This window comes from Podarcis muralis, chromosome 12 (assembly GCF_964188315.1).
Source record: "Podarcis muralis chromosome 12, rPodMur119.hap1.1, whole genome shotgun sequence".
NCBI classification, from domain to species: domain Eukaryota; kingdom Metazoa; phylum Chordata; class Lepidosauria; order Squamata; family Lacertidae; genus Podarcis; species Podarcis muralis.
Window position 1 is genome coordinate 11,495,960 of NC_135666.1, and position 27,831 is coordinate 11,523,790.

General features: G+C 46.3%; 2 protein-coding genes across 2 annotated transcripts in view; both read right to left on the minus strand.

Moving 5' to 3' along the window:
- The window catches only part of WDR86 (WD repeat domain 86), a 31,963-nt gene extending 28,087 nt beyond the window's left edge, over positions 1-3,876 (minus strand). The window contains exons 1-2 of the mRNA XM_028750072.2: positions 3,787-3,876; positions 2,409-2,480 (exon numbers count right to left, since the gene is read on the minus strand). The gene's annotated coding sequence lies outside the window, so the exon portion shown is untranslated. The remainder of the gene's footprint in view (positions 1-2,408; positions 2,481-3,786) is intronic.
- Positions 3,877-14,747: 10,871 nt separating this feature from the next.
- On the minus strand, positions 14,748-27,761 carry CRYGN (crystallin gamma N). The gene is made up of 4 exons (XM_028750147.2): positions 24,836-27,761; positions 24,015-24,263; positions 20,247-20,392; positions 14,748-15,509 (listed from the first exon to the last, which is right to left on the minus strand). Exons 1-4 carry the CDS (start codon positions 24,854-24,856, stop codon positions 15,374-15,376), a joined length of 552 nt encoding a protein of 183 aa, XP_028605980.1. The 5' UTR covers positions 24,857-27,761; the 3' UTR covers positions 14,748-15,373.
- Positions 27,762-27,831: the final 70 nt, after the last annotated feature.

Here is a 27,831-nt window from a genome sequence, read left to right on the forward strand (position 1 = left end):
CCATACACACCGTCCAGACTTGTACCCCAGGGAGGTCACTTGGGTGCGGCTATTGCAGCAGTTTAACTTCACCCCTGGAGGCACACTCCATTGTCTATCAAGAGAGATGGATGCCAACAACTCAGTTTTCTCACTCCTATCTGATAGTTCTGGGAATTAAACCTAGGAGAACTCTCTGCGTACAAAGTGATTTTTCATACAGAGAAAAAGTAAGAGGTGACATACACAGAGGTGTATAAAATTATGCACGATGCAGAGAAAGTGTATAATGAAATGGGTTTATCCCTCTCTCATAATACTAGAACTCAGGAACATCCAAAGAAGCTGAATGTTGGAAGATTCAGGACAGACAAATGAAAGTACAGTGGTACCTCAGGTTACAAACACCCCGGGTTACAGACTCCAGTAACCCAGAAGTTGTACCTCGGGTTAAGAACTTTGCCCCAGGATGAGAACAGAAATCATGCACCGGTGGTGCGGCAGCAGTGGGAGGCCCCATTAGCTAAAGTGGTGCTTTGGGTTAAGAACGGTTTCAGGTTAAGAACGGACCACCGGAACGAATTAAGTTTGTAACCAGTAGTACCACTCTAGTTAATTCATCGACTGCATAGTTAAAGAGGCAGTGATGGCCACTGACTTTAATGACTTTAAAAGAGGATTAGTCTAGATCAGGGGTAGGCAACCTAAGGCCCATGGGCCACAAGCGGCCCATAGGGGTCGTTTAAGCGGCCCACAAGCCCCGCCCCCAACCGAGCCGCTTGCTCGGCAAGTCCCCGTGCGCTGCGCTAAACCGATGCAGCACGGCGCAGGGACTTGCTTCTGTAGCGCCGAAAATCATGTCTGCGCAGACGCAGATGCTGGAAATCGCGTGCGCTCACACACATGTGCAATCCGGCCCACAGAGGGATCTCCATTGGAGTGAACTGGCCCAGGCGAGGTAAACCTTGCTGACCCCTGGTCTAGATGGAGGAGAAGGCTGCTAACCCTGATGGCTGCGTTCAGCTTCTCTGCTGGAGCCAGTATGCCTCTGAATACGTTGCTGGGAATCTCAAGCGGAGAGACCATTGTTGCACGTTGGTCCCTCTTGTGTGTTTCCCATAGGCATCCAGTTGGCCATTGAGAGAACAGGAGGCTGGGCTAGATGGACCATGGGCCTGATCCTGGAGGGCAAATCTTATGCCAGGCACCCCCAACCTGCGTCCCTCCAGATGTTTTGGCATACAACTCCCATGACCCCTAGCTAACAGGACCAGTGGTCAGGGATGATGGGAATTGTAGTCCAAAACATCTGGAGGGCTGAAGGCTGAGGATGCCTGTCTTATGTTCTTATGTCTGTCATGTTATTGCAGGGGAAGCCCAATTCACAGACGCAAATCCTCACTTGATGTTGCAAGAATCAAGTGAGGAAATCTACGTGTGAATCGACCCACACATTTCACACTAGGTGGGTGTACTAGGCTGGTTAATGGGGCAAGTAGGCTGCTCTGAGCAGAGCTTGCTGAAGAATCTACCAGTGGCCTCTTCTCCCTGCTTTATTTTGCAGGAGCCACAGAGAGGCTGGAGGGCCAGGAGGACAAGGCAGCCAAATTAGTCCCAGCTGTGCCTCATTCCAGGTCAGGAAGTCAGGAACACATATCCAAGCAGCGAGTCTGAATAACCGTGTCATGCAGTGGCTCATAGGTCCATGCCATAAATCAGCCCTGCAAATAAAATGTATGCCTTAGTGCAGTTAGCTGTGCATTAATCTGTAGCACCAATCTGATATAGCTGGCTGTCTACCCTAATTACTTACTTGAAAGGCTGGGCTTTAAAGGCTGGATATTGCTATTTCAGCCATCGATATAATAAAAGGGGTTTGCTCCCATTTCACCAAATAGTAGGAAGTTTCAGGGGCAGCTCTGTAAAGGATCGGTTTCCTTGTGAGAGAACAGTCTCGATTACCTTTTTATGTAATGTTATATTTACAAAAATAGGAAATGAACATGAAGAAGCAGGCAACAGGCAAGGCCAGTACTGCTGGGTTTTAACCCATGTTGGTTTCCCCCAAATCAAATAACATGTCATTTGAAACCCTCCCACACCTACAAGGCTCTTTAGCATTTAACTGGGGGGGGGGGGGGACAAAATGTGGTTTCTGCCTCCTTCACTAGCTTCTCTCCAACTGTTTCTGTCAAATTCCCACCAAAACAACTAGAGTGTGTTCAGTAGCAGGCTGCCACCAGCCATCAAAAGCCATCAGTGCTAATTTAAGGAAGCACCTTTCAGCCAACAGTGCTCACCGAAGAAAGATCTTTTAGCTATTGAATTACAAGAGTCTAGAGAAATTTTTATCCTCTCACTTGACAGCTATAACAACAGTATTAAGAGTAGTTCCCTCGCATCTGAAGTTTTGACTGAACAAACATTACCTCTGGCTAATCTGGCTTCTTTTTCATTTGGTGAATAAGCATTTAGACTCCCACAGCAAGCTTGAATTGCAGCTGGAACAAAATAAAAGAGGTTAAAAAAAATGGCATTTGATCCTGCCTTGTTTTGCTTTCAAGAGGCAAAAGGTTTTGGACAAAACCACTATTTATATTTACAAACAAAATAAACAACCTTATTAAGTTTTAAATGGAGAGAGGATAAAACTACTTCTGATTCCTGTTTTGTGGGGCCAAATCCAAGATGATTAGGAGTGCTATGGTCTTCTGCAGACAATAAAGGATCTTTTGTTCTTTCTAGGAAGTGGAGCCAGCCATGTTTTAAAGGCCTAAGCAGTCAGTCTCAAGCCCCTTCTTAAGCTGATCATAAACAATGGAGTGCCCAGCCATTCGAATTAACTTTCCTAGAGAATTAGCCCCCTGCACAGTGCAAGTCTATCCCATGTGATAAAAGCAAGAGGAGCTCGCTATCCAGAAACAGAGTCTCCAGGTTGCTCAGACTAGTGAGAAATCCTGACTGGGAGGCCTTCACAGAGTATCCTCTCACCTGCTCTGGTCTCCTGCTGCTAAGAATTTTTGTTACACGTGAATGTCGTGAATGTCTGAACCCTCAAGCGTGTCTACTCTGCCTAAGGACCCAGCAGAGACACCCACCTGGGAAATGAAACCTGTTGCTTGGAAACAGAACGTGCATTGTTTAAATGTGTGTGGTAAAATGGTAAAACCAGCACTTTGAATTGGGCCCGGAAACTATTGGCAGTCAGTGCAGTTGGGCCAGGATCGGGGTAACATGTTCTGTGTTGGCTGCTGAGGAAGAAAGAGCCCTTTCTCTATGACCAGCATGGACATGCAGAAGGCTAGCAGAGAAGGGATGGGTGGGTGATTCTTTCTCTCCTCAACCAGTCCACTTGGTAGAAGCAGTGGCATAGCATTGGTTGCTGGCGTCCAGGGCGGGTGGTATGTATCGGGCAGAGGGTGTCAGCCCAGCTAATGCTGCCAGAGTGATCCCACCCCCACCGGAGCAAAGCGGAGCTGCAATGAGCTGCCTGGCTGGCCAGTGTGGCCCTTAGCAGGTGGAGAAGAGCACTAGGCCAGGCCATGCTGGGGGCACTTGCTTCGCACCCGCTTGAAAATTGTGCGCCTGGAGCCACAAGCCCCTGGCACCCCACACGCTATGTCCCTGGGTAGAAATGTTTTTTCCTAGCCAGTCGAGAGGTTATAAATACCTGCATTTCTATGCAGGCTTCAGATGACAACCAACATGGAAATTCAAGCTTCCAGCCTCATGGCATGCGTGCACATGCACATGCACACCCACATACATGCACACACACTTGAAGGCTTCTAGCTTTTGTGGACTTACTTGATCAATGCATTGAATGTGTTAGAAAACTCATTATGGACTCCTGGACACCACCGTTCCTCTTCATCATCATCATCAACCTTTTTATTCGACCGTCAGTCAGAAAAAGTTACATTTGTCAATACAAATTCTATTTTTGTACTTATTGCAAAAACGGAAAGTTGTCTCAATACACAAATCTTCCTCACTGGATTTTGGATAATACGTTTGGTACCTCTAATTATAAAGCACCCTTTTCAGCGGTGCATACATGGCTGCTGGTACAGCTGTTTTAGGAAAGGGTTACCGCCAGCAGCCAGTTCCAGTCAAGCCAGCCATTTCCCAGGGATATTGTTGCGTTGTTGGAATTTGAAAAACAACACACACTCGTTGCAATAATCTAACCTGTTCCCTACTTTGGTGGAAGCTCTTGCTTCATATGCAGTGAACTGGCCTCTTGCCCAGCCTTGTCTATCTCTAACAATACATTCCTGAGGGGCTAAATCTAAGCACAAGCCAAAGGATATAAGTGTAAAAGTATATAAACAGGTCTTGGTCAACATCGCTCTTGTTTACACCAGAGATAAATGAGGAAATGGGACCCAAATTGTGAAATTGAAAACAAAATGAAGGAGCAAATAAATGAAATCTACCAGTGGCTGTTTCACATTTCAAAAAGCAACCCTCCTTTTTAGTTTGCAAGATTTGTTTGCAAACTAGCAACTGAAATGGAATGAAGATTGTTGTAATTATTTCTTCAAAGTAGGAAGAGTCATATAAATAACTGAAGGTTTTTGTTGTTGTTGAAAAAACCACATAGGGTCAAAAGGAAAGATGACTGATAAGTTGGAAGATGAAGGTGAGCAAATATCATTTCACATACTTAGAACTTGGGTGCATGCTGAGTGGTGACCAGGTCCAGGGGTACAACACTTGCCCAAGCCTGGATGAGACAATCCACCTGTCTCATCCAAGGTAGGTCTGGAGGGTGGAGCCACATGGACAGGATCCCCACCCCCCAGTAATTGTTTTGTTGTCATTTTCCCTACATACTGGAACAAGACATCCTATTTAATCCAACAGTGTTGCAGAATCAAAATATACATAAACTCAGTGCTGGAGACCATTGTGGGAATAACAATTCCCATACAGTAGTGGACAGGATGTTTCAGTAGTGGCCACTATTTGTGGAATGGCACCATCATTGTCTGTTTTTAGGTGCCGGGCTAATACTTCTTATTGACCCAGGATTTTGGCGGTTAAGTTAGCTGCTTCTGTGGGGCAGGGCTTGTATTTACAGCATTGTTGGATGAGCATTTTAAGGAATTTTGTATTGCACATTGATTTGTAAGTTGGCATTTAATTAATTTTACCTGCTTGCATTTTACCTTGTTAAGATCCTTAGATTGAGGGAGGGTGGGTGGGTGTCTGACAAACACAGTTGATAATAACAGTCACAACCCACTTCAGAAGGCTGCTTGGAAGGATGAAGAAGAAAAAAGTGAAATGTTTTGCTGAAGTGAGAAATAATCCTTCCCTTCTCCTGCGCGAAAGACTGCAGTTAGCTGATTCATAAGCATCTGTTTCCATTCATTCCAGACTGCGTGCCCTGATACTGCTGGATTCCTTTCCAGCGCTGACTAGGGGGCCAAGGAGCGGTTTTGCTGCTAAACATAGCATATATACCCAAGATGACATGGTCTGAATATGGATGGATGCGGGAAGGAGCCTTTTATGAACTTCCTTTAACTCATCTGGTTTTGCAGACAGTCCTCCGACTCAACTTACACAGTGTAATCAGCGGTTTTGCTCTGACGAATGGAATGTGCATCCATACTCTGTCTTGCTCCAAGTGAAACAGGAGAGTCACTGCTGTTTCTGACCGAGCAGACAGAGACCCCTTTCCAGTCATTCTTAAACCTCGGAGCAGTCCCCACTTCCTTTCTCTTCCTTCATGATCAACAGTATCCCAGGGGTCACCAGCCTGATGCCCAGGGGCCCATCGAGACCTTGTGCCTATAGGGTGCCCTCTCCCTGCTGAAATCAGGCTGGGTAGAAGCCCCGTCTAAGCTAGCTTGTTCTTCTTACTTACAGTAGAGGTTGCTGTCCCATCAACAGCAGGGAAGCCAGATTCCATGGCCATTCCAATTACCTTTTGCATATGTCATGGGATTGCTCCATCTTGCCCTTCACCCAGGGCAAAGAAATGAGTTGGGCCAGCTCTGGAAATACTGCTTGTGGTACAATAGTGTTGCCTTGCTCTCTCCTCATCGTACACGGCCTGACACGTGAGCCTGTACAAGCAGCGGTTGAATTCACACATAGCAAAAACCTAGAACGACTTACTGCAACTGGGTGTGAATGACCAGCATGCTGGTGCACAGTGATTCCTGGTTCCTCCCACTTTGCTTCTCCCAGGACGTAAGCGGGGTAAAGAAACCCAGGGAGGCTGTGCTCACATGACTGCTTTAAAATGCAGCTGCGTCATTATATCTCTCAATTCGGATTGAAGTGGATTCGGGGTGGGGTGGGGGAACTCATCAAAACACAGTCTTTGGACTCAGCTACACTGGCAAAGAAAAAACAGTTTATATGCGTTGTTTATGCATTCTTAACACCGTGACACCAGATGGCGCTGCAGAGCTCCGTTTTTGTCAACCCGATTTCTCATACAAAGTTCGCAATGCGTTTAAACCAAAATGCTTCTTTGACGTGTCTAGATCCAGCCTCTCTTAAGAAACAACCAAGTAGACACAGGATTGATAAGGATTGTGTGTTATGTTGTGCGTCTACTGCTTCCCAAGCCAGCAGTGAGAGCGCACTTGGTGCAAAGTAAACAGCAGTGTATACAAAGCCAAAGATTTAACTTCTCGTTGCGTTGCTCATGGTCTGCTTTTCCCTAACAAGCCCCCGTCACTAGCCATCCTTAATCTCTGGTTTGTTGTTGGCTTACAGATCGTGGCTTCTGATGCGACAGGAAGTTGGTTATCCTGGCCGGTTATCCTGCTAATGGCAGGGGAGGAGCAAAGTGGGAGACGTGGTAAAATGTGCTGCAAGGAATCGGGTAAACCAGTCATCCACGTGGATTCTGTGATGGTGGTGAGTGATGCGTCAGATTTTGTTTACCTTTTTTTAAAGACGGGTGGATAGAACCAGAAGCGGAGGAAGGGGGGTGCGGTAGGTGCTGTCATCACTGAGGGGGAGGGGTGACAAAATGACAAAAATATGAGTTTAATTTCTTTAAAAATTGGGCTCACGAAACTTTTTAGTTCAGTCAACAAACGCAACGAAACGCAGCTAGCACTGGGCGCCACACTGCAAGGGTCACTCACCACTTACCACGGGGCCTGCAGTGTGCCCAAGCCATACGTCTCTCCTGGGAGTGACGTGTTGGTTTGGGCGCCTGCAGGCTCAGTGCTGCCTGAAATGGCAGTGTGGAGCTTGCACCCGCTCACCGCCTCTCCCTCAGCCACCCTACAGCTGAAGGGGAGGCTGCAGAGAGGCTCCACGCAGCGCGCCCCAGCCCCACGGGCGGCTTGCCCCCGGCTGCACCGGACACCCAAGCGGCTAGCTATGCCACTGGATAGAACTGGGTGGATGCGCCAAGACAGGCACACGTTGTGCTGAATGCACAGAGAGGTGTGCAAGGTGATTCACTGCAACTACACGATAGTGTGTGAACTGCTCCATCTTTGGTACAAGTCCCACGAGATTCCAAGAGACATTATGGAATGTGCCAGCTTGCCAATGGCTAACCGTAACCATTAAATGCTGTGAAAGTGACTCAGTGGGTTTTGGTGGGAGGCCATCATTGCTAGGGCTGGGAAGGATGGAAAGCAGTTAAGGTGCCTTTCAAATTCCACTGGTACCCCCAAAGTATCTGTGAAAACCTCAGGGTTTCTTTCTGTAAACCCAGAAATAACATTTCTGCCACATTTCACCCACCTTTGGGAGCTATAAAGCACTAAGCCAAAGTACAGCCTGAGGTTTTCCATTCCATTATATGATTATTAATTGCGGTGGGGAGGAATAAAGGCATGAAAGTTTGCAGAGCACCCCTCTTCTACCCAAAGTAGAGAACAAATGGAATTATAAAGCTCACAGCAGGAGCACCAAATTGCCTCTGGAGACCTGGGTTCAGTTTTCACGTCAATCAAAAAGAGACACACATGAATTTGGACCAGCCATTTTACGGTCCTGCTCATATGGTCAGCAGCCTTGTTGCCATTTTCTCAGGAAGCAGAAGAACCACTTTACACAGCAGGGTGCTGGGAGATGCCACGCTGCGGTCTGTTAACATTTCCTGTGGGAAGTCTCCAGGCCAAGTCACAGTTTAGAGCAAAAAGAAGATGGCCCTGCCATGTTTCCACAGGGGACAAGTGCGCTTACACACAAACACACCTGAAGTATGGGCATGAACAAGTTGCAAACCGGTTGCGGAGAATCTTTATCAACCTGAAGGCACATGGCCCTGCTTCCGAACTTCTTGTTTCTTGGACAGGTGGGAAGTGTGAACCAGTATGTGGCAGTGGGTGGGTCTGAAAGAGGATTAGACAAATTCATTGAGGATAAGGCTATCATAGGCCCTCCAAGTGTCCTTATTTTCCAGGGACAGTCTTGGATTTACAGAAGCCATCCTGGTTTCTGATTTGATCCTGGAATGCCCCACTCTTCTTTAGGACGTCCCTATTTTCCTCAGAGAAATGTTGGAGGTAACAGAGTTATGCGACCCCTGAGCCAAGGAGATAAGAAACTATACGACGTTTAGAAGACATCTAAATGCAGCCCTCTATGGGGAATTGTTTATTGTTTAATGTTTTATTATGTTTTTATGTATGTTGGAAGCTGCCCAGAATGGCTGGGGCAACCAAATTAGATGGGTATAATGATGATGATGATTATGATTTTGTTGTTGTTGATGATGATGATGATATTGGAATAGGAAGTCCCTATTTTCACTGGGAAGGGATGCGGGTGGCGCTGTGGGTAAAACCTCAGCGCCTAGGGCTTGCCGATCAAAAGGTCGGCGGTTCGAATCCCCGCGGCGGGGTGCGCTCCCGTCGTTCGGTCCCAGCGCCTGCCAACCTAGCAGTTCGAAAGCACCCCCGGGTGCAAGTAGATAAATAGGGACCGCTTACTGGCGGGAAGGTAAACGGTGTTCCGTGTGCTGCGCTGGCTCGCCAGAGCAGCGATGTCACGCTGGCCACGTGACCCGGAAGTGTCTGCGGACAGCACTGGCTCCCGGCCTCTTGAGTGAGATGAGCGCACAACCCTAGAGTCTGGCAAGACTGGCCCGTACGGGCAGGGGTACCTTTACCTTTATTTTCACTGGAGAAATGTTGGAGGGTATGCTATCAATGGCCACAAGCAACAATGCCTCCACTGTTGGAATCAACATACCTCAAACAGCTGCTGGGGATCACAATTAGGAGAGTGTTGTTGTGTTTAGGTGCTGCTTTTGGGCTTCCCATAGGCATTCAGTTGTCCCCTCTAAGAGCAGGATGCTGGGCTAGTTAGATATTTGGTCTAATCCCAGCAGGGCTCTTGTGTAAAGAGACAATGTCACTTTCAGGAGAGAGAGAAAAAACACCAAACAAATACAAAGCATTTTACACTTTGAGTTGATGCACACAGGACCCATAAAGGAAAAAGAAAAAGAAAGGTTCAGATGATCCCATTGTTTTTGTTTCGTCCCACTGGCCAAGATAACCACGTCCCGCTGTGCGAGTCTCAGCACATTCTGCTCCCTGCTTAGTTACATTTCGGAGAAATTGCGATGCTGGAAACTCCAGTCACACGGTCAAACCATTTCAAGTGTTGCAGTATAAACAGGACCAGACTAGGTTACAACCGGCTTCTAAAAGAGTTCTGTTTTTTGCTTTCACCTTTCTGAAATTAGACCGTGAGGGATATGGATGTGTGGGTTTGCCTTTAGAACATGTTTGTACCCTGGATGGCAAGCAAAATTATTCCTGAAGGAAGCTGGGGGCTCAGGAAGCAAGGAGGAAGAGAGAGCTCTGTGCTGCACAGCTGGCAATGGCTTTAGGAACCAGCACTACAGTCAATGCGAGGCTTCTTTCTATGTGGCACCTCTTCAAATGTGTACGAAACTAGCTGATTGATGCTACTTAGTACCTGGAATGATAAAGAAGAGCACATTTCCTTGCTCCTATTTCTCCTGTTTTATCCAAATTAATGTAAATTAATGTTCAACAGAAACAGATGAGATTCTCAATTTGTTTCCCTTTATTGTTAGTTTGTGAAATTGCACAGCTGCACAAAATGCTTGAGATGCAATTACAAAAAACAACAACAACAACAATGCTACTGTACTGCCCAAATCTCAAAGGAATTGATTTTTAAGAGGAAACCTTTGCACTCAACCGGAGGCGGTTTGCTCTTTGTGCATTCCTTCTGCTTTTAAGGCAAGTGACGCCGTTACTGAATTTTAACTCAAATGAAATTCCACAGCACTTTTGAGTTTTCGCCTCTCACTGGCACTTGAGATGGAATTCTGCTGGGAATCCACTAGAAACTGACCGTGGTTCCAATGGATTCCAGCATAAAGGCCTTAGTCTGTGATGATTGGGGGCTGACTGAGGGCGGTGGCGCAGCTGTCCATAGAATAATAGAACCACAGAATCATAGAACTGTAGAGTTGGAAAATACCCCATGCAGGAATTTCAACGAAATAATAATAATATTAATAATTATAATTTAATTATTTATACCCCGCTCATCTGGCTGAGTTTCCCCAGCTACTCTAAAGCATCCATGACAGAAAGCTATCCAACCTCTGCTTAGAAACCTCCAAGGCAGGAGAATCTGCCACTTCCTGAGGGTGCCTTTTCCACTGTCAAACACCTCTTACCATCAGAAAGTTCTTCCTGATGTTTAGTCAGAATCTCTTTTCTTGTCACGTTACCCATGCAAGATCATGGAGCTCAAAAGATACACTATGTTCAGGGCCGTGCTTTCAGAGAGACCCCAAAACGTGTGTTTTGTGGTGCTGTGCAAGATTTCAGCTCTGAAAAAGCATTGGGGAGGGCAGGGAGGCGAGATCTGGGCGTGAAATTGTGCGAGGTCATGGTGCCCAAAATGGCCGCCATGCTCTCGCAAGGGGAAATGGAACGTCCTAGGGACATTTGAGGGGTATGCCAATGGTTAGGCAGAACCACCCTCCTGACACCTGCATCACTATCTACATACCAGGATGGGGCGGGGGGGGGGGGGGCAGGGTGGTTGCAAGCTTGGGGCTGCAGGGACATACTGGTGGTGGCACCAGAATGGCTCTTCCAGTGCAATCTCTCTCTCTCTCTCTCTCTCTCTCTCTCTCTCTCTCTCTCTCTCTCTATTATATATATATATATATTAGTTTTTTAACATATCATTTTCAACAGTAATTAAACATACCTTTACATCTTATTCAATTTTTTGACTTCCATCAGTCCTGTCTGAAAATTTTCCAATCTAATCTCTTAGTATGCATTTCTTATTTTCCCTATTACATTTCAAACTCATAACCAATATCTATTTCTACTTTGTAACGCTTCGTATATTTCTCCTTACAAAACGTCTTGTAGTCCTACTAGCCTAATTTGTTGATAACAGTTGCTCTTCAAACAATTCATATACTTCTTCCAATCTTCTGTAAATCTCTGGTCCCGCAGGTTTCGAATCCTTCCTGTCATTTTGTCCAATTCTGCATAGTCCATTAATTTTGTCTGCCATTCTTCTTTCGTCGGAATTTCTTCTTGCTTCCATTTCTGGGCTAACAATACTATTGCCGCTGTTGTTGCATATAAGAACAGTTTGACATCTTGTCTATTAATGTCTTGGCCTATAATTCCAAGTAAAAATGCTTCTGGTTTTTTTAAAGAATGTATATTTCAAAATCTTTTTCATCTCATTATATATAATTTCCCAGAAGTTCTTTACTTTCTTACATTCCCACCACATGTGAGAAAATGTTCCTTCTTTTTCTTTACATTTCCAACATTTATTATTTGTCTTATACATTAGTGCAATCTCACTGTCGCACTGCACCATCCAGATAAGTTGCAGCGGTGCTGGTGTTCAGAGGGCAGATCTGCCCCTCCACAACAGCTGGTATTGGTAGGTTGGGCCCAGAAGAAGAGACTGAGCTGGAAAGTGCCTATAGGAACCACCGAGAAAGATATCCTGCCCACGTGGCACCCAGAACTTCGGCTCAGCATTTCTCCTTGTGCTATGCAAGCTGAGGACAGCAGGCACGAGTTCACTTGCAGGGCAGAGTCAACCTAAGGTTAGCCGCAGTGGAGGAAAGGGATTTATTACAGAATGCATTCAGCATGGATGCCTTCCGTCCTGTTAAACACCCGCATTTTGCAAGAGTCAGCTGATGATTATTATGATTATTATTTCAAGCACGGAGAGAGTTCTTCCCGTTTTAAATCACTGGCTTTCTCTCCCACTTTATTGCTCTCCGTTCCTAGTCCCAAATGACAACCTCCTCAAAAAGACGGAATAATAAGAAATAGGTCGCTGTTCTATTGAAATCACGTCTGCGAAAAAGCCCAAGCTGTGAATTGCTGACAGATTAGCAAGGCAAGAGGTCATGCTGGAGCCAGAATGTATGGTTCTAAACAGAAATATTTAATGGCACTTTGAGCAATAAAAAAAAAAAAAGGAGACTAGTGAGCTACGCTGGCCCTGAACAGAATGCAGTTTGCAAGTGGAAAATAATTTTAGGAAATCGGGCACAGAGCATCAGTGCCTGAATCTTGCATGTTGCAGCCCAGTCAGGGTGGCATGAGTCATTTTCTTCCTCTGCCCCAAGGCAACCTCTTTGCCTTGGTCACTTATTAAAGGGGGGAGATTTCTTTCTAGATGAGGACATAGAAATTTTCTGACATTGCTTCAGAGACAACTCCCTTAGCCATGGCTAGCTTTGCAAGGGGGACAGTAGAGAAAGACAAGAGGTTTTAGCAGACGATGGCTAATGGTCAGAGGTAACTGGTTCTAAAACATCTGGAGGGTCATAAATGCTCCATCCTTGATGTAATTGGAGGTGTAGTTTCTTCAGTGCTGGAATTTGTGGCTCTGTATGTAGCTCATTATTCTTTTGGGAAAACTATGACTGCTTACAGGACGCGGGTGGCGCTGTGGGTTAAACCGCAGAGCCTAGGACTTGCCGATCAGAAGGTCGGTGGTTTGAATCCCCACAATGGGGTGAGCTCCCATTGCTCGGTCCCTGCTCCTGCCAACCTAGCAATTCGAAAGCACATCAAAGTGCAAGTAGATAAATAGGTACCGCTCCGGCAGGAAGGTAAACGGCGTTTCCGTGCACTGCTCTGGTTTTGCCAGAAGTGGCTTAGTCATGCTGGCCACATGACCCAGAAGCTGTACACCGGCTCCCTCGGCCAATAAAGCAAGATGAGCACCACAACCCCAGAGTCGGCCACGACTGGCCCTAATGGTCAGGGGTCCCTTTATCTTTATGACTCCTTACATGGCATAATGTACCTTATAATGTGGATAGAATATGCTCAGAGGCACTGTGTTCTTGATGTCTGACAGGGGAACTCTTCCTTGGTTTCCTGCCCCTTTCTAGGTCTGGAGTCTTCCTTCTGCACCCAAACCCCTCCACATCTATACCGCCAACGGGATGAAATGTGTCATGGAGTGGACTTTGACCAGCCATTAAGGTCCGTGACAGCTTTGGGACACGAGTACACACGCTCTCTCACACTGGCCTACCTCACAGGGTTGTTGTGAAGACAGCATGCAGTAAAATTTTTAAACATAGTCTTCACTACCTCAACTTTCTGTGAACTCTCCAAGCGCAGTTCAAGGCTGCTGCCAGAGCACGGCAGATTTCCTTGATCTTACAGACATCGCTCCCTGCTTCTCGTTTCCTTGCGTTCCTGTCAGCCTGTGCTTTGCTGCAGTTCAAAAGCGGCATTAATGAGCAGCAGCAGCAGCAGCATGGCGTTGCAAAGAAACCCTGCAAGTTCTGCTGATTTGAGGCTGCACTGTCACGAACAACAGTCACCTCCCTCTTCTCTGTGCTCACAGACAGGGTGAAGTCCAGGGCAGTGGGGTGTGTGTGTGTGTGTGTGTGTGTGTGTGTGTGTAGGAGCAGAACATCCATTTGCCAGGAGCTAGCTGCCCATCTGCCCTCTAGAATTGGCAAGCCAGATAAGATCCCCGTAAAAGTGACAGATCAAAGTAGCTAATTCATCAGACTCTCCAGGAGATTAGCAAGAGTGGCTTATAGCAGCTCCACCGCCACCAGCATTTGTGGGCATCCATCATGCAGATGAGTCCAAACCGGCAGTGGGGGGACTTTTCCAGCCCGAGGGCCACATTCCCTTCTGAACGACCTTTCAAGGGCCGCATGCCAGTGGTGAATGGGATCAGAGACAAAAGCAGGCAGAGAAAGTCCTCAGAAGTGGATTTAGGGCAGTGAAAGAGGTACTGCTGCAGGAGTGCACAGCCAAAAAGGGTGCCTTCCCAGCGCCCGGTAGGGGGCATCAAATGGCCTCAGAACAGGGTGGCATATTACCAAGGCCCACCCCTGAAGTCCTGCCCATTTCCCCTTTGCACAGTAGGTTCGTTTCTTCACATGCCAACACACAACTCTCTCTATCCTCTCTGTCTCCAATATAGGAATGGAAGGACACATCCCAGCCCAGCAGAAGCTTTTGGAGTGCAAAGTGGGGGTCAGTGAGGGGTACTGCCTGGGGAGAAATCCAAGGGCCAGGGAAAGGGGCCTGGAGGGCCACATTCAATCCCATGCCTGAGGTGCTTCACCCCTGGTCTAAACAGCCAATGGATGATCTTGCAGAGAATATCATGCAATGCCTTTAGGAGCGTGGTCACTTAATGTTGACTGCCTCCTGTGCTCCTTTGAGACCTTATACCAGGGTCAGTATCAACACATGGCTTCCTCTGGCAGTTGCCCCAGCACCTTGCAAGTCTCCACACCCCACCCTACCCCACCCCACCAATACCAGCACTAGGTTTCTATTATTATTATTATTTTTCAGCAAGGCACTCCAAGCAGCAACTAACAGCTGGACTTCCCTGCCATTTTGACTTGCTCCCATTCCCGACGATGCAGCCGTGCTCTCGATTTCAGAAGCCCACGTCGTGTTGAAGTCCATCACGAGTCGATTTCCTTTTTCATCTTGCTTTTCTCAGAGGGCATGTGCTCACCTTTACATTTAGAAAGAGGATGTCTAAACGGTCTTATGTGACAAAAAGCAGCTTTCCGTGCCCGTTAAGGGTCATCAAACCCCGTAATTATACTTACATCATTAGAGTTCAAGTAACAACCTCCTTACCCATCTCTGTGTCCCTTGCAGTTTATTGTGAGCCTTCAGAATGCACCATTCCGTGAACAATGGCAACTTCTTCTCCCCAAACAGAATCACCTTCCTACCTCCATTGGCTGGTCCATGGCGGCTACCCATACAGTGCGCTATCAGGCCCTGGACTGCTTAAGCCAGTGACCTGCCTGGGCATGTGGAGGAATGCAAAAGAGGCACATCGGATTTCAAGTCTTTATTATTTCTAGAGACCAGTAGGGAAGGGTCCAGACTCTCCGTTTTCACCAGGCAGTTAGCTAAAAATAGTTGACAACCCTTCTGATTGACTGGATGTTTGCACAGGCAGCTTGCCACTCACTGCAGCTGCTGTAGTCACCTCTCTCGACCACATACATCTGGCCACGATAGTTAGGTTCCTCATACAGCACCCATCTGAAACAGAAACAAAATGTTTTCTGGTCAAACACTCCAAGCCACATTCAGAGATGGTTATGGTGCCATATTGGTTTCCTCCAAACAGTTGGCATTTGATGTTAAAAGTTGATCACAGCTAAAATTCTGGTGGCTCCGAGGTGGAGAGATGGACCTGCTCCTTTTCTGGAGGATTGGTTAACCAAAGGTTTAGAAAGCAGCAGTGATGGAGACATTAAACCTAACATATGTATGTCTGGGAGATGGCAGACAAAAAGGAGAAAGAGTTTTTTAAAACAACTGATCACCGTTTATTCACCTTATACATACAGTTTAACAAATGCATTATCTCTTCCTCAATGTGAATTAGTACGCACATCTACCATTTGTTTAATGTTTATCTTGCACATATGTTTTTATTTAATGTGTTTATTCTAGATCTCTGTTGATTATTTAATTGTGTTTCGGTGTTTTGGAGATACTGAATTTGTAATACATTTTGTTATAGGTTCATTGACCTAGACATCAATCAAATTTACTCGCTCAGCCAACCCCCAAAGTTCTTAATATTGGGAACGTTAAGATGAAAAGGCTGCAGAAAACATGCTTTAAGATATCCTCTTTTTCATAAATACATCTAATGACATACACAGGACTTAGAGGCCAATCCACATAATTTCTGGCCAGAAGTTCTATATGAGCACTGGGGTACATGCCCCACCACATATGCCCTATTCTAGTTGTGCAGAAGAACCCATCGCTCAAGGCAGGTGGTTGTCTCAGCACCAAGGATAGCGCCTAGTGAGCAATTTACTCTGACAAAGGCTGGAAGCGAAGCTAAACCTTTTGAGCCTCTGCCTGCTGCCCATCTCTCCTAGGCCAACCCTCTGAGCTACAGACGGGCACTCCTGCGCTTCCTGCCCTGCCCACCTGGTGCACCTCCTGTGCCACTGGACTTTCAGAGTACTGTGGGAGGCACTTGGTTCCTCAGGCCCAAAGGAAAGCACCCGCGAGGGTTTGCCTCTGGTTTTATAGACCCTGGGTGCTGTGGAATCTGGCAATGTGGACTCCTGTCTGCCAGCCTCAGGTTCAGTGGTTCCTTGACTCCCTGCTGAATTCTGGGGTCACGACTAGGGTTGCCACCCATCCTGTATAATATGAGACCGTCCTGTATTTCCGTGTAATATAAATGTGAATAAATCCTATTTCTTAACGCTACGACAGTCTCCACTGTGTTTTGATTCTCAAAGGAGCACAGATCTTGGGTGAGCGCATGGAACCCCCTGGAATCGTGCCACGGCTTGGCAGAGATTGGGGATGGCGCCCAACTTTCGTAACAATACAGTCATACCTTGGTTGTCAAACGCCCTGGAACCCGGACGTTTTGGCTCCCAAACGCCGCAAACGCAGAAGCGATTGTTCCGGTTTGCGAATGTTCTTTTGGAACCCGAACATCTGACGGTGCTTCTGCGGCTTCTGATTGGCTGCAAGAGCTTCCTGCTGCCAATCAGAAGCGCAATTTGGTTTTCAAACGTTTTGGAAGTCAAACGGACTTCTGGAATGGATTCCGTTCGACTTCCAAAGTACGACTGTATATCCGTCAACTGAGGATAACACTTAATGCATCTGATGAGGTGGACTTTATTTCATGAAAGCTGATGCTGTAATAAATCTGTTACTTCTTCAAGGTGCCACAGGACTTTCACCTGCATGGCTGTTAGGGATTTAGGAAGCTGCCTTGCTCCAGGCCAGATGCTTCCTCCATCTAATCCAGGGGTCAGCAAGGCTTACCAGTCATGGGCCGGATCACTCCTGCGGAGATCCTTTGTGGACCGGCGCAGCATGACACCAGAAATCGCTTCTGTGCATGTCCGCGGCGCCTGAAATCGCTTCTGCCCATGCCCGGACATTGAAAACTGCACCTGCACAGAAGCGATTTCTGGTGTCTGGGCATGCGCAGAAGCGATTTCCAGAGCTGCGGAAGAGAGTCCCTGCACCGCACTGGTTTAGCGCAGTGCGCGGGGACTCACCAAGCAGGCAGCTCAGCTCGGGGGCCAGTTAAACGGCCTCCGTGGGCCACTTCCGGCCCATGGGCCTTAGGTTGCTGACCCCTGATCTAATCCACTATTGCTTCTCTTGTCTATCAGCTCTCCAGGGTGTCAAGCAGAGGGTACTTTAAAATAAAACAAATAACAACAGCCTTGCAGTTGCCAAGCCCTGAAGAAAAGGCTCCTCCCTGGCCACAGAGTACATCCGGCAAGCACTTTGGGCATTTCAGCCAGAGAGCCCAGAATGGTTGTCGCCATCCTGCTTCCCCACCTAGCTGCCGGAACTACCACCATCCCACTCCAGACTGTGGCCCGTAGCATCTGTCAGAGCACCAGGTTGGGGAAGGCTGCCTTTGAAGGTCTGCTTTTTGCCCTCGTAAGAGATGTTCCCTTGGCACGGAAGCACGAAGCAGCATGAACCAGAACTCCAGCTGTGCCTCACACAAGCCAAGCACTCTCTGGCTCGGACAGAGGGCTCCAGCTCTCTCCCAGGCACGCACATCCAAGTCGTGCCTTCCGATTGTGTTTGTTTGTCCGAAGGAAGCGCATGGTACCATGAGGTCAGAGAGATAGTGGGGGAGGAGAGAGAGAGAGAGAACGAGCCAATGACATCATAACATGACAACTCCATCACTGGTGAAAGGGTGAGACACACACGATGATTTTTGTTTTTTTCCACCCCCTCAAGAGAACATTTGTTCCTGGTCAGAGTGATGATGGAAATACAACTCTGCGTGATTGCCGGTTTTCAGGGGAAATGTTTTTGGGACAGAGGGAGGGACAGCAAGACTGTTGGCCTCTCCCAGTTTGGCACTTCTAGAGCGAAGGATCAGAAAGCAAGAATGCGAAAAGGAACTATAGTGGGGAAGCTATAATTGGTGTTAATCTTTTCCAGAATAAAGAGGCATGTTAAGCTGATCCTCTCGTGCCACATGCAAATGTTTTTATTGCCTCAGATGAACATTTATGACGGAACTGCTGGATTGGATAATGCTAACCTGCAATTATTTATTATTACTACAGTAAGGACTCCACACATAGACCCAAGCCCAGGGTTGGTGGAATGTCAGGGGAGCAGAGAGCTGGGTTTTGGTCTCTTTTAAAAGGGATACCCTGTAGATATGCAAAAAATTAAAAATCAATAAATCAATAACTGTACATGGCTTTTTTTGAAGAAAGCAAATGGAAGCTGCCTTATAGTGACACCGACAATTGGTCCATCTGGCTCTGGGTTGTTTATGCTGACTTTGAACTGATCAGCAGTGCTTGCAAACCCCGTTTTTTTGACCAGCCACATCTTTTCCTGCCCCACATCCGACATCAGGTGTAGAGGAAGTGGATATTAAGTCCTAGACCCAACCCTGGAACATACAAGAGAGACGAGAAACCCACTTAGGAGTAGGTTTAACCTGTATGGGAGGGGGGGATGACTGAAGAAGGGTAGGGACTGGTAAAAGCTACAGAAAGCAACAGGGGCCCATGTCTGCGGGTGGCTATTCTGGCAAGGAACTGCAGAGTCAGAGCTGTCATCATCTAATCAGGGTGGTGAACCCTCTATCTCCCTCCAGATGTGGATGGACCAACTCCCATCATTGCTGACCTTTAGCCATGCTGGCTGTCAGGGGCTAATAGGAGATGGAGTCTGGCAGCAGCAGCAGCAGCAGCAGCAGCAGCAGCAGCAGCAGCAGCGAGCAATGCATTTATTGGAGGATGGATCTGCTGCCCCATGGATTCTGCCACCTGAGGCAGTCGCCTCATCTTGCCACAAGGGTGGGCCAGCCCTGACCCCAACAGTTCTTGCTTCCCCTGTCGGTTTCCAGAGGAGACCCAAAGTCCAGCACAAAGCAAGACATCTCCCCCCCCCCCCCAGCTTTCAGCTCACATACACAACTCTGGCTTTGTTCTCTCATCTATCAGGCAGGTGAGGTGGGTAGTGAAAGGCTTGCCCATTTGTTTCTATGGCAACAGAGCTCACCCTTTCAAGATGCAGATGATGGGTACTTAACTGGCCAGTCAAAGGAACTGGCATTGACAAACCTTGACAAAGGAACTTGTTTGGCAAGTTATGTATTCTATCCTCGCAGATGCAGAGTTGCAGGTTCAGAAGGGATCCAGTTTCGTCCAGACTGACCAATCTAACAACTACATTAATAGCAATCTGAATTAGAGCCAGTGTGGTGTAGTGGTTAAGAGCGGTAGTCTTGTAATCTGGGGAACCGGGTTTGTGTCTCCGCTCCTCCACATGCAGCTGCTGGGTGACCTTGGGCCAGTCACACTTCTTTGAAGTCTCTCAGCCCCACTCACCTCACAGTGTGTTTGTTGTGGGGGAGGAAGGGAAAGGAGATTGTGAGCCGCTTTGAGACTCCTGAAGGGGAGTGAAAGGCGGGATATCAAATCCAAACTCTTCTTCTTCTTATCCAAGTGCTAGTGGTTACGTAGTGGAAATGGCACCGTACATGCACACACACAGACACAGAGAGATGAGGTAATAACATGTCCAGGGGAACCCAGAGAGGCAAATGACTCACCCCCAAAAGAAAACAGCAAGATGGGGGCTGAGTATGCTCAGCATGCAGGGAATAGGAAAATGGTGGCAGCTGGAAGACAAATGGAATGGAGTACTCTGAAGACGGCTAAAAGGAGGATTACATGTGGCAACCCTTTATTGCAGGTTACCCTTGTATTATTTTGACATCCGTGAATTACTTACGCTCCATCCCCATAGACTTTGATGGCGTTGATCCAGTTTTTGGCCCAGCCTTGCCTATGCAGGCAAGAGCAATCTTCGGTGAACTCCTGGCTGCGACCACTAAAATGTCTGCCCTCGAATACTTCGATTCGGTAATTCTCGCCATGCTGTTGGCAAAGGCAGGCCAAAATTAGCTTCATGAAACAGCAGCGGCAAAACCCAGAGACACCTCGCTTTTCCAAATTCACACTAAAGAGCTTGGGGTTGCGAAATATAAGTAAAAATTTATTTAGAAAAATAACATTTGTACCCTTCTCTTCTTCTAAGGCGCTCCAGGCAACAGAGAGGTGGTGGGGTTTTTTTTCATTTTGACCCACAGGTGAAAGACAGAAATGTGCCCCAGGCCGGCCTGGGAATTCTGTAGCCAGCAAAAAGCCACAGGTGGAAAATGGGTTCAGCATCAGCCCTCGCCAGCCAGCGACGGTTTCATAACTTTAATATTTATTTTGTCTACTGATTTAAAAATTGGTTCTCCACTTTTCGAAACCATAGCAAGGTCTCAAGAAGGTGGTTAGCAGCAAACATAAAAATATATATCAATAAAAATGTATTAAAACATTTATTTAAACAAGCAACACGTTGTCCCCCGCCCCCATACTATATACAAAATATGCCAGTGATTTGGTCCTAAATACAGGAGAAGTAGTGCAGTGTAGTGGTTAGAGTGTCAGGTTGGGATAGGGCGATGTTTACAATTTATTACGCACCCTTTACCTTCAGGTCCCAGGGTGGGCTATGACAATTAAACCACAATATTAATATTTTTAAAAAAAGTTTAAAGCAACTTTAAAATTCAGGAATAAGGTGGGTTCTAAAATACGCATCTCCAGTGTCAAAAGCCAAGATAAAGAAATGTGTCTTCAGTTAGGTCTTCAGACTCAGGTTCAAATCAGTTCTGAGCCGTGAACCTCACTAGGGAATTCTCTCCCTCAGAGTAGCCTATTTTGCAGGATTGTTGTGAGAATGAAATGGAGGTGGGAGAGAAGGACCCGTCACTTTACAATATGAGCAATATTCCTGTAAAGATGTGGTCATGTTAAGTTCTCCAAGCAGTTAGTACTTTTCTTATTATTGTTGTTTTCAGTGAGTAATTTAATGCCAGACTATGAAAGTGTTCAAACTTCAGCTGGGATGGGGGAAAGGGTTGTTATTGTGGCCGACCTAAAGAGAGAGAGAGAGTTTCAGAAAATCCTCAAGTGCCCTTTAGCATAAAACTTGCACCGGAAGAAATACAAACCACGAAACGACCACGCACAAGGTCAAGAAAACAAGGCCACAAGAATGCCACTTTTGACATTTGCAAGAGAACCAGACATCCATACATGGGAAATGAATTAAGAACCCCACGAGGAACGGAACTATGAGGAGGAAATTCCAAAACACACATCTATTTGAGACTGCTTCCCTTAAAACAAACAAACAAAATAATAATCACATTTTCCCTGTTCCTAGTCAAGTCTGTGGTTATTTATACAGGATAGTTGTGACTTTATTAAGCAAGGAAAACACACACACACACGCCGCCCGCTTTGGTCTCCAGTATCCTGTCTATGCAATTCTTGGAAGGTGAATTGAGGTAAATCGCTTTGGAAATCTCCCTTTCCTCCCACCGGTAGGTATTTGTGAGGGAGTCTGCAGACAGGTATAAAGTTCTTTTTAGAAAAAAAGAAAAAGAACCAGCAGACAGAGGACATATAATATATTTATAAATGGAATCATGTATGAGAAGCCTTGGCTGAGATAGAGGAAGGCTTGTGGCATTCTTTTGGCGGTGGAATGTCAGATATGCCTGAAACCTCTGATGGCAGTCCAAAAAAACAACCAAATAAGAGGTTCTCCCCTGTTCCCCGTCTTGTACATACAGTGCACAAATACACAAATACACACACCTTCCACTGCAATACAAATTTAGGCTGAAGACAGGAAATAGTAGTTAAAAATTGTTGAGGGTACTTTGAGGGAGGGCTCCATTCCTGTGGTGTGTATGTGTCTTATTGTATTAAAAATATTATTATTTTTGCTCTTCAGCTAGTAAGTTTGCAGAATGCCTTACAAAAAAGGGCAACAGGAGAGCTAACCCATTAACAGCACAAACCAGTGCATGTCTAAAAGAAGTAAGTCCCATTGAGTTCTATGGGTTGTTTCCAACTTAGAGTAGAGCCACTTAATAGGCATAAGATAGTCCTGCTCATTAAGTACAATGGGTCTACTCTGGAGTATGCATCACCACCCACAGCTACTGCCAGGAGATTGAAGTAGGACATATCTAGTGGATCTTAATGACTGGGTGGGGTATTCCTTCAGATACTTGGGTTCCAGGTCATTCAGGGTTTTATGCACCCATATTAATAAGTTTATTTGACCCTGGTAATACACAGGCAGCTGCTGTGGGGGCTAGTGAACCAACTGGAGTTTGAAGAAGACAACAGATGCTTAGACAACAGAAAATAGTCGCCTTGCCACGCCTCCTCAGGTGACAGCTTAGAACTGATGAGCAGCCCCAAGCAATGAACTTGGTCCTTCAACCACCAACCCACAGAACTACCATCTCGTTGGGCTTCAGCTTCAATTTATTGGACCTCAACCATCCCAATACTCATTCCAAACACTGGTCAAGTACTTAAACAGCCTCTCCTGATTCGGGTGAGATAGACCACTCTGTGATCTTCAGATGTCGGGCATCATCATCATCACTGAAGACTGGGGTATCACCAACATATTGATTGTGCCTTGCTCCAAATCCCTGGATGACTTCCCCCAATGACTTCATAAAGATGTTAATTCAGCAACTGGGACACAATGGAACCCAGGAGGACCTCACAGTCTAGAAGCCATGGGGCTGAGCAAGGAGCAAGGGACTCCTATAGGTAGGAACAGAACCACTGGGAGACAGAGGCACCAACGCCTAACCCAGAAGGATGCCAAGGTCCAGGAGATACAATGTCCTTGTTCTTTGTCTTGCTTGATCACATGGTGATGGCACAAAGACCTGGGCTGACGGGGGTGGTGCTGTGGGTTAAACCACAGAGCCTAGGACTTGCTGATCAGAAGGTTGGCGGTTCGAATCCCCGCAACGAGGTGAGCTCCCGCTTCTCGGTCCCTGCTCCTACCAACCTAGCAGTTTGAAAGCACATCAAAGTGCAAGTAGATAAATAGGTACCGCTCTGGCGGGAAGGTAAACGGCGTTTCTGTGCGCTGCTCTGGTTCACCAGAAGTGGCTTAGTCATGCTGGCCACATGACCTGGAAGCTGTATGCCAGCTCCCTCGGCCAGTAAAGCAAGATGATCGCCACAACCCCAGAGTCGGTCACGACTGGACCTAATGTTCAGGGGGCCCTTTACCTTTTATGAAGGCAGTGTTTAATCCCCTGGAACAGACAAGCCTGCCCAGGCATGTAGAATGCATATTTTAAACTGTTTTTAGTTTATTGCAATTTTTTAAAGAAATGTTTTAAATAGTTGTTGTTGTTTACTATTTTTACTGGTAATTTTATTGTTTTATACTTTGTAAACTACTTTGAGGTTTTTCTTCTATCGAGGTGCATAATTTTTTTATGAAAAGTAATAAATTATGACCATTCCGGCAAGTTGTTAAAACATACAGTGATGCTGAAGACATTCCAGACATCCTCCCAAAGGGCAAGAGTGACAGACACCTGGAAACAGACACTCCCTGTGATAAACAGGTCCTGTCCTGTCACTCATCAACAACAAAAAAAGGAGCACTAACCATCCCAACTGGCTTGCAGGATCCCATTCGGTCATTGTGCCCGTTCCAGCGGTGGAAGCCAGGGTATTCGCCATGTTCCAGGATGTACTGCTGGCCTCGGAAGTCTGCAAGGCTGAAACAGATCCAGGCTCCGCTCTGCACACAGATGGAATTGACTCTGTTCATGAAGCCCCGCTCCTGGAAGTTATCGCAGGGCCCGCTAACCTCCAGCTTCCGGCCTGTGAAGCATTTGCCTTCATAGAAAGTGATCTAGAGGAAAGAGGACGTTCCAAGGATTGAGCTGCGGCCATTGCGCGGCCCCACGACCCACCGGTATTCCAAGCAGATGGAATCCGCTGCCAGACGGATTTAATTTTGCATTCAACGAGAGTTCATTGAAAGCTGGAAGTATTCTTTTAATGAGACATTACAGCTTACAACACAGTGTGTGGCTAACAAGGCAACCTCTCGGGGTTTTCTTTTCTTTTATAAACATCATTTTTTCAAATTGTGTATTTAGATTAATTAAGACACACTCCATTGTATTTCCCAATCCTCATTATCCTCTCGCTTTCATATGCTTTTCCTTCTCTGGAGTTGCCAGATTCCTTGCGTTTTAAGGAACGCCCCTTAATCTCAGACCACCCCAGCTTGTGTGGCCCCATCCTGCAAGGCAACACAGCCCCACAATGTTTTGGAAAGCGTAGCTCCATTAAGCCATCCTGTCTCCTGTTGGCATCCAAAGCTTTTATTTTTCCAGCTCATCTCCTCCTCCCTCTTTTTTTTAAAAAGCCTCTGATCTCATACATAAGCAAAGTTACAAAAAGGAACACGTTACTTACTTTTCCTGAATACTGAGACATGTTTCACTGGCAACTGCTAACGCAGAGGCAGACTCCCAAATGGGATTTTCAGAGCCACGGGAAGCTCTACTATATATCAGCAGCAGGGAGACCAGGTTGGGTTTGTAAGGCCTGCCAAACAATGCACACTGGGGATGGTTCGTGCTTAGCTGGCAAGAACGGCATACCTCTCTCTTTGCTGATACGGGAGTTTTAATTTAATCCAGACAATTTAACAAAAGAATCACTCGTTGGGGGATTTGAGCAATGAGCATCGAACATTTACAGTTCCTTTTAGAGAGAAGCTTTATTTATTAGACTAGGTAACAAGCCGATTTTCATCTGCTTTCCCTTTTAACACAGCACACGTAAGCCTCTCCTCCTGGAGCCCATAGAGTGAGTCTTCAGAAGATGCCTTAGAAATTAGGAATGTGCCCTATACCCTATTGGTCTGTCTAGTCCGGCATTATCTGTTTTAACTGGAAGTTATCTAAAGCTTCAAGTCTCTTTTTCCTCTTCCTTCTTTGCCCTCTTTTCCTTGTGTCTCTCTTTTTTTAAAGATTGCAAGTAAGGACTGTCTTGTTTTAATTGTATATAAGCCACTCTGGGAGCCTTTATAGCTGGATTCTCAGATACAAATGTACTAAATACAAGTAAAGGAACCCAAGATCCTGGATATGAAATGCACTGTATGTAAAGTGTAGGAACATAAGAAGCTGCCTTATTCTTATGAGAATTTGCATACCGCCCTTCATCCAAATATCACAGGGCAGTTCACAACATAAAAATACAAGATAAAAGCACTAAATACACAAAATACAGGCCTGAAGGATGTTTAGAATTACATCTGAACCAGACTGCAGCAACAGCCAACATACAAACGCGGACTTGCCCTTCTTTAGGGGAAATGGGATCTTCTGCTCTCAACTAGAGGCTTCCAACAAGTGTTTCCAAGAAGCAAATTCCTCTGTGGCTCTGCAGAGGCTAGCTGTGTTGTACTCACATTTTCCTCGCAGAAAACAAGCCCCTATGGTGTATTAAAGCACAGAATGGCTATGTTCAGAGCAGAACCTTCTTGCTACCATATCATGCTGTCCTGCTTCATCAGAAGACCTCATTAAACAACGCTGGAACCAATTTCACGTTAAGCCAAGCCCTGAAAATACATTTCTATTGCCAAGCTTCAAAATAATTTCCACATTGCATATGTACACCCCCCCCCCAATTCTATATGGCTTATAAACGCCCTGCAGTACTATAGTTAATTCCTATAAAAACCAGCAGATATGGAATGAGATCAAACTGGCTCAGCAAGTGCTATTTTTGTACCAGCACGCAATTTATTAGCAGGAACATTTTATACATTCAAAGCGCTCTAGAGACAAAACTAATTAAATCATATTACCCCTGGGGAAGGAGCTAATGATCATCATTCCTTTTTCACAGTTGGGGAAATTGGGCCAGTGGAAGGTCCCAAGCCTCAAGAGGGAATTAATGGCAATGGCAGACTTGAAATCTAGCCCTCCAATGCTTCTACTAGGCCCCCAGGTGCCAGACTGCTTTCATTGCTTGGATCTTGGCAAAGCTTGCTGGATGGAGAAATACAACGCACCATGCAGCGTGCTTCCATTGTGAGCTTGTTATTTTACCGGTATTACCGTTTTGTCTTCACCATCAACCCTTCAGGTACAAGAAGGCTGAAGCTGTGATTGGCCCGAGGTCACCAACAGGACGCATGACGAAGCAAGGATTTGTGCTCATTCATCCAATCCAATTCTACCTACTGCAGAACCCTTGTTCTCAGATCAGAACTGAACTATGCCATTTGAAAAGGGGAACCCCTAGCATGTTTCAATGTACGCCCAATATGAAATGTAGGCAGCTGACGGAAAGGTTTATGATTGGCTGCTGTGGAGTATCACTCACTGAGGATCCTCAACTGTGGGAGAGGGCTATTGACCTCGCGTCCTACTTGTGACCCTCCCAAATGCATTTGGAAACAGAATGCTGGATGAAACATGCCTCTCCTCTGACCAGCAGGGTCCTCAAGTTCTTATGGCCTTTGCTTTCATTATTAAATTAAAAAGGTAAAGGTACCCCTGCCCGTACGGGCCAGTCATGACTGACTCTGGGGTTGCGTGCTCATCTTGCTTAAGAGGCCGGGAGCCAGCGCTGTCCGAAGACACTTCCGGGTCACGTGGCCAGCGTGACGAAACTGCTCTGGCGAGCCAGCACAAGGAAACGCCGTTTACCTTCCCGCTATAAAGCGGTACCTATTTATCTACTTGCACTTAGGGGTGCTTTCGAACTGCTAGGTGGGCAGGAGCTGGGACCGAACGACGGGAGCTCACCCTGCTGCGGGGATTCAAACCGCCGACCATACGATTGGCAAGTCCTAGGCACTGAGGTTTTACCCACAGCGCCACCCGCGTCCCGGGTATTATTAAATTAGTACACCCTAAAATTCATGCAACGGTCAATACACTTTTCAGAATAGCATACAGAGCAGCAACCCAACTGAAGTATCCCAGCCTGTTGAAATGTTGAAAATTTTACTACGCATCAGCTTGGCGACCTAGTATATTCACAGCTTTCCATTTTTTGTGTACCATTTTTGGATGGCGAGTAGTGCTGTGACATCTTATTGTGGAATGAAAGCTTTAGGCCTACATCAGATCAGTGAAGAGGATGAAACTGGATCGTACTAGCAGGAAAGCGAGGAAATATACTGGCAAGGGGTGGGGGGACCCGGTTCACAAGATTGCGTACAAAAAGATAATATGCATTCAGTTCACCCGTTACTGGAGCAGTAAATATACCATAATTATGGCCAGGGGGAGGTAATATGCTGCTCAAAGCGCAAGAACAAGCCATAATTCTTCTTCAAAACCTGGAAAGTACAACCAAATATGTTAAATTCCAAAACTGCAGTCTTTTCCTGTAACTGACCTTTGAAAATGTTCTGTTTAAGCATTCCATCAAACATTTGGTGGCAT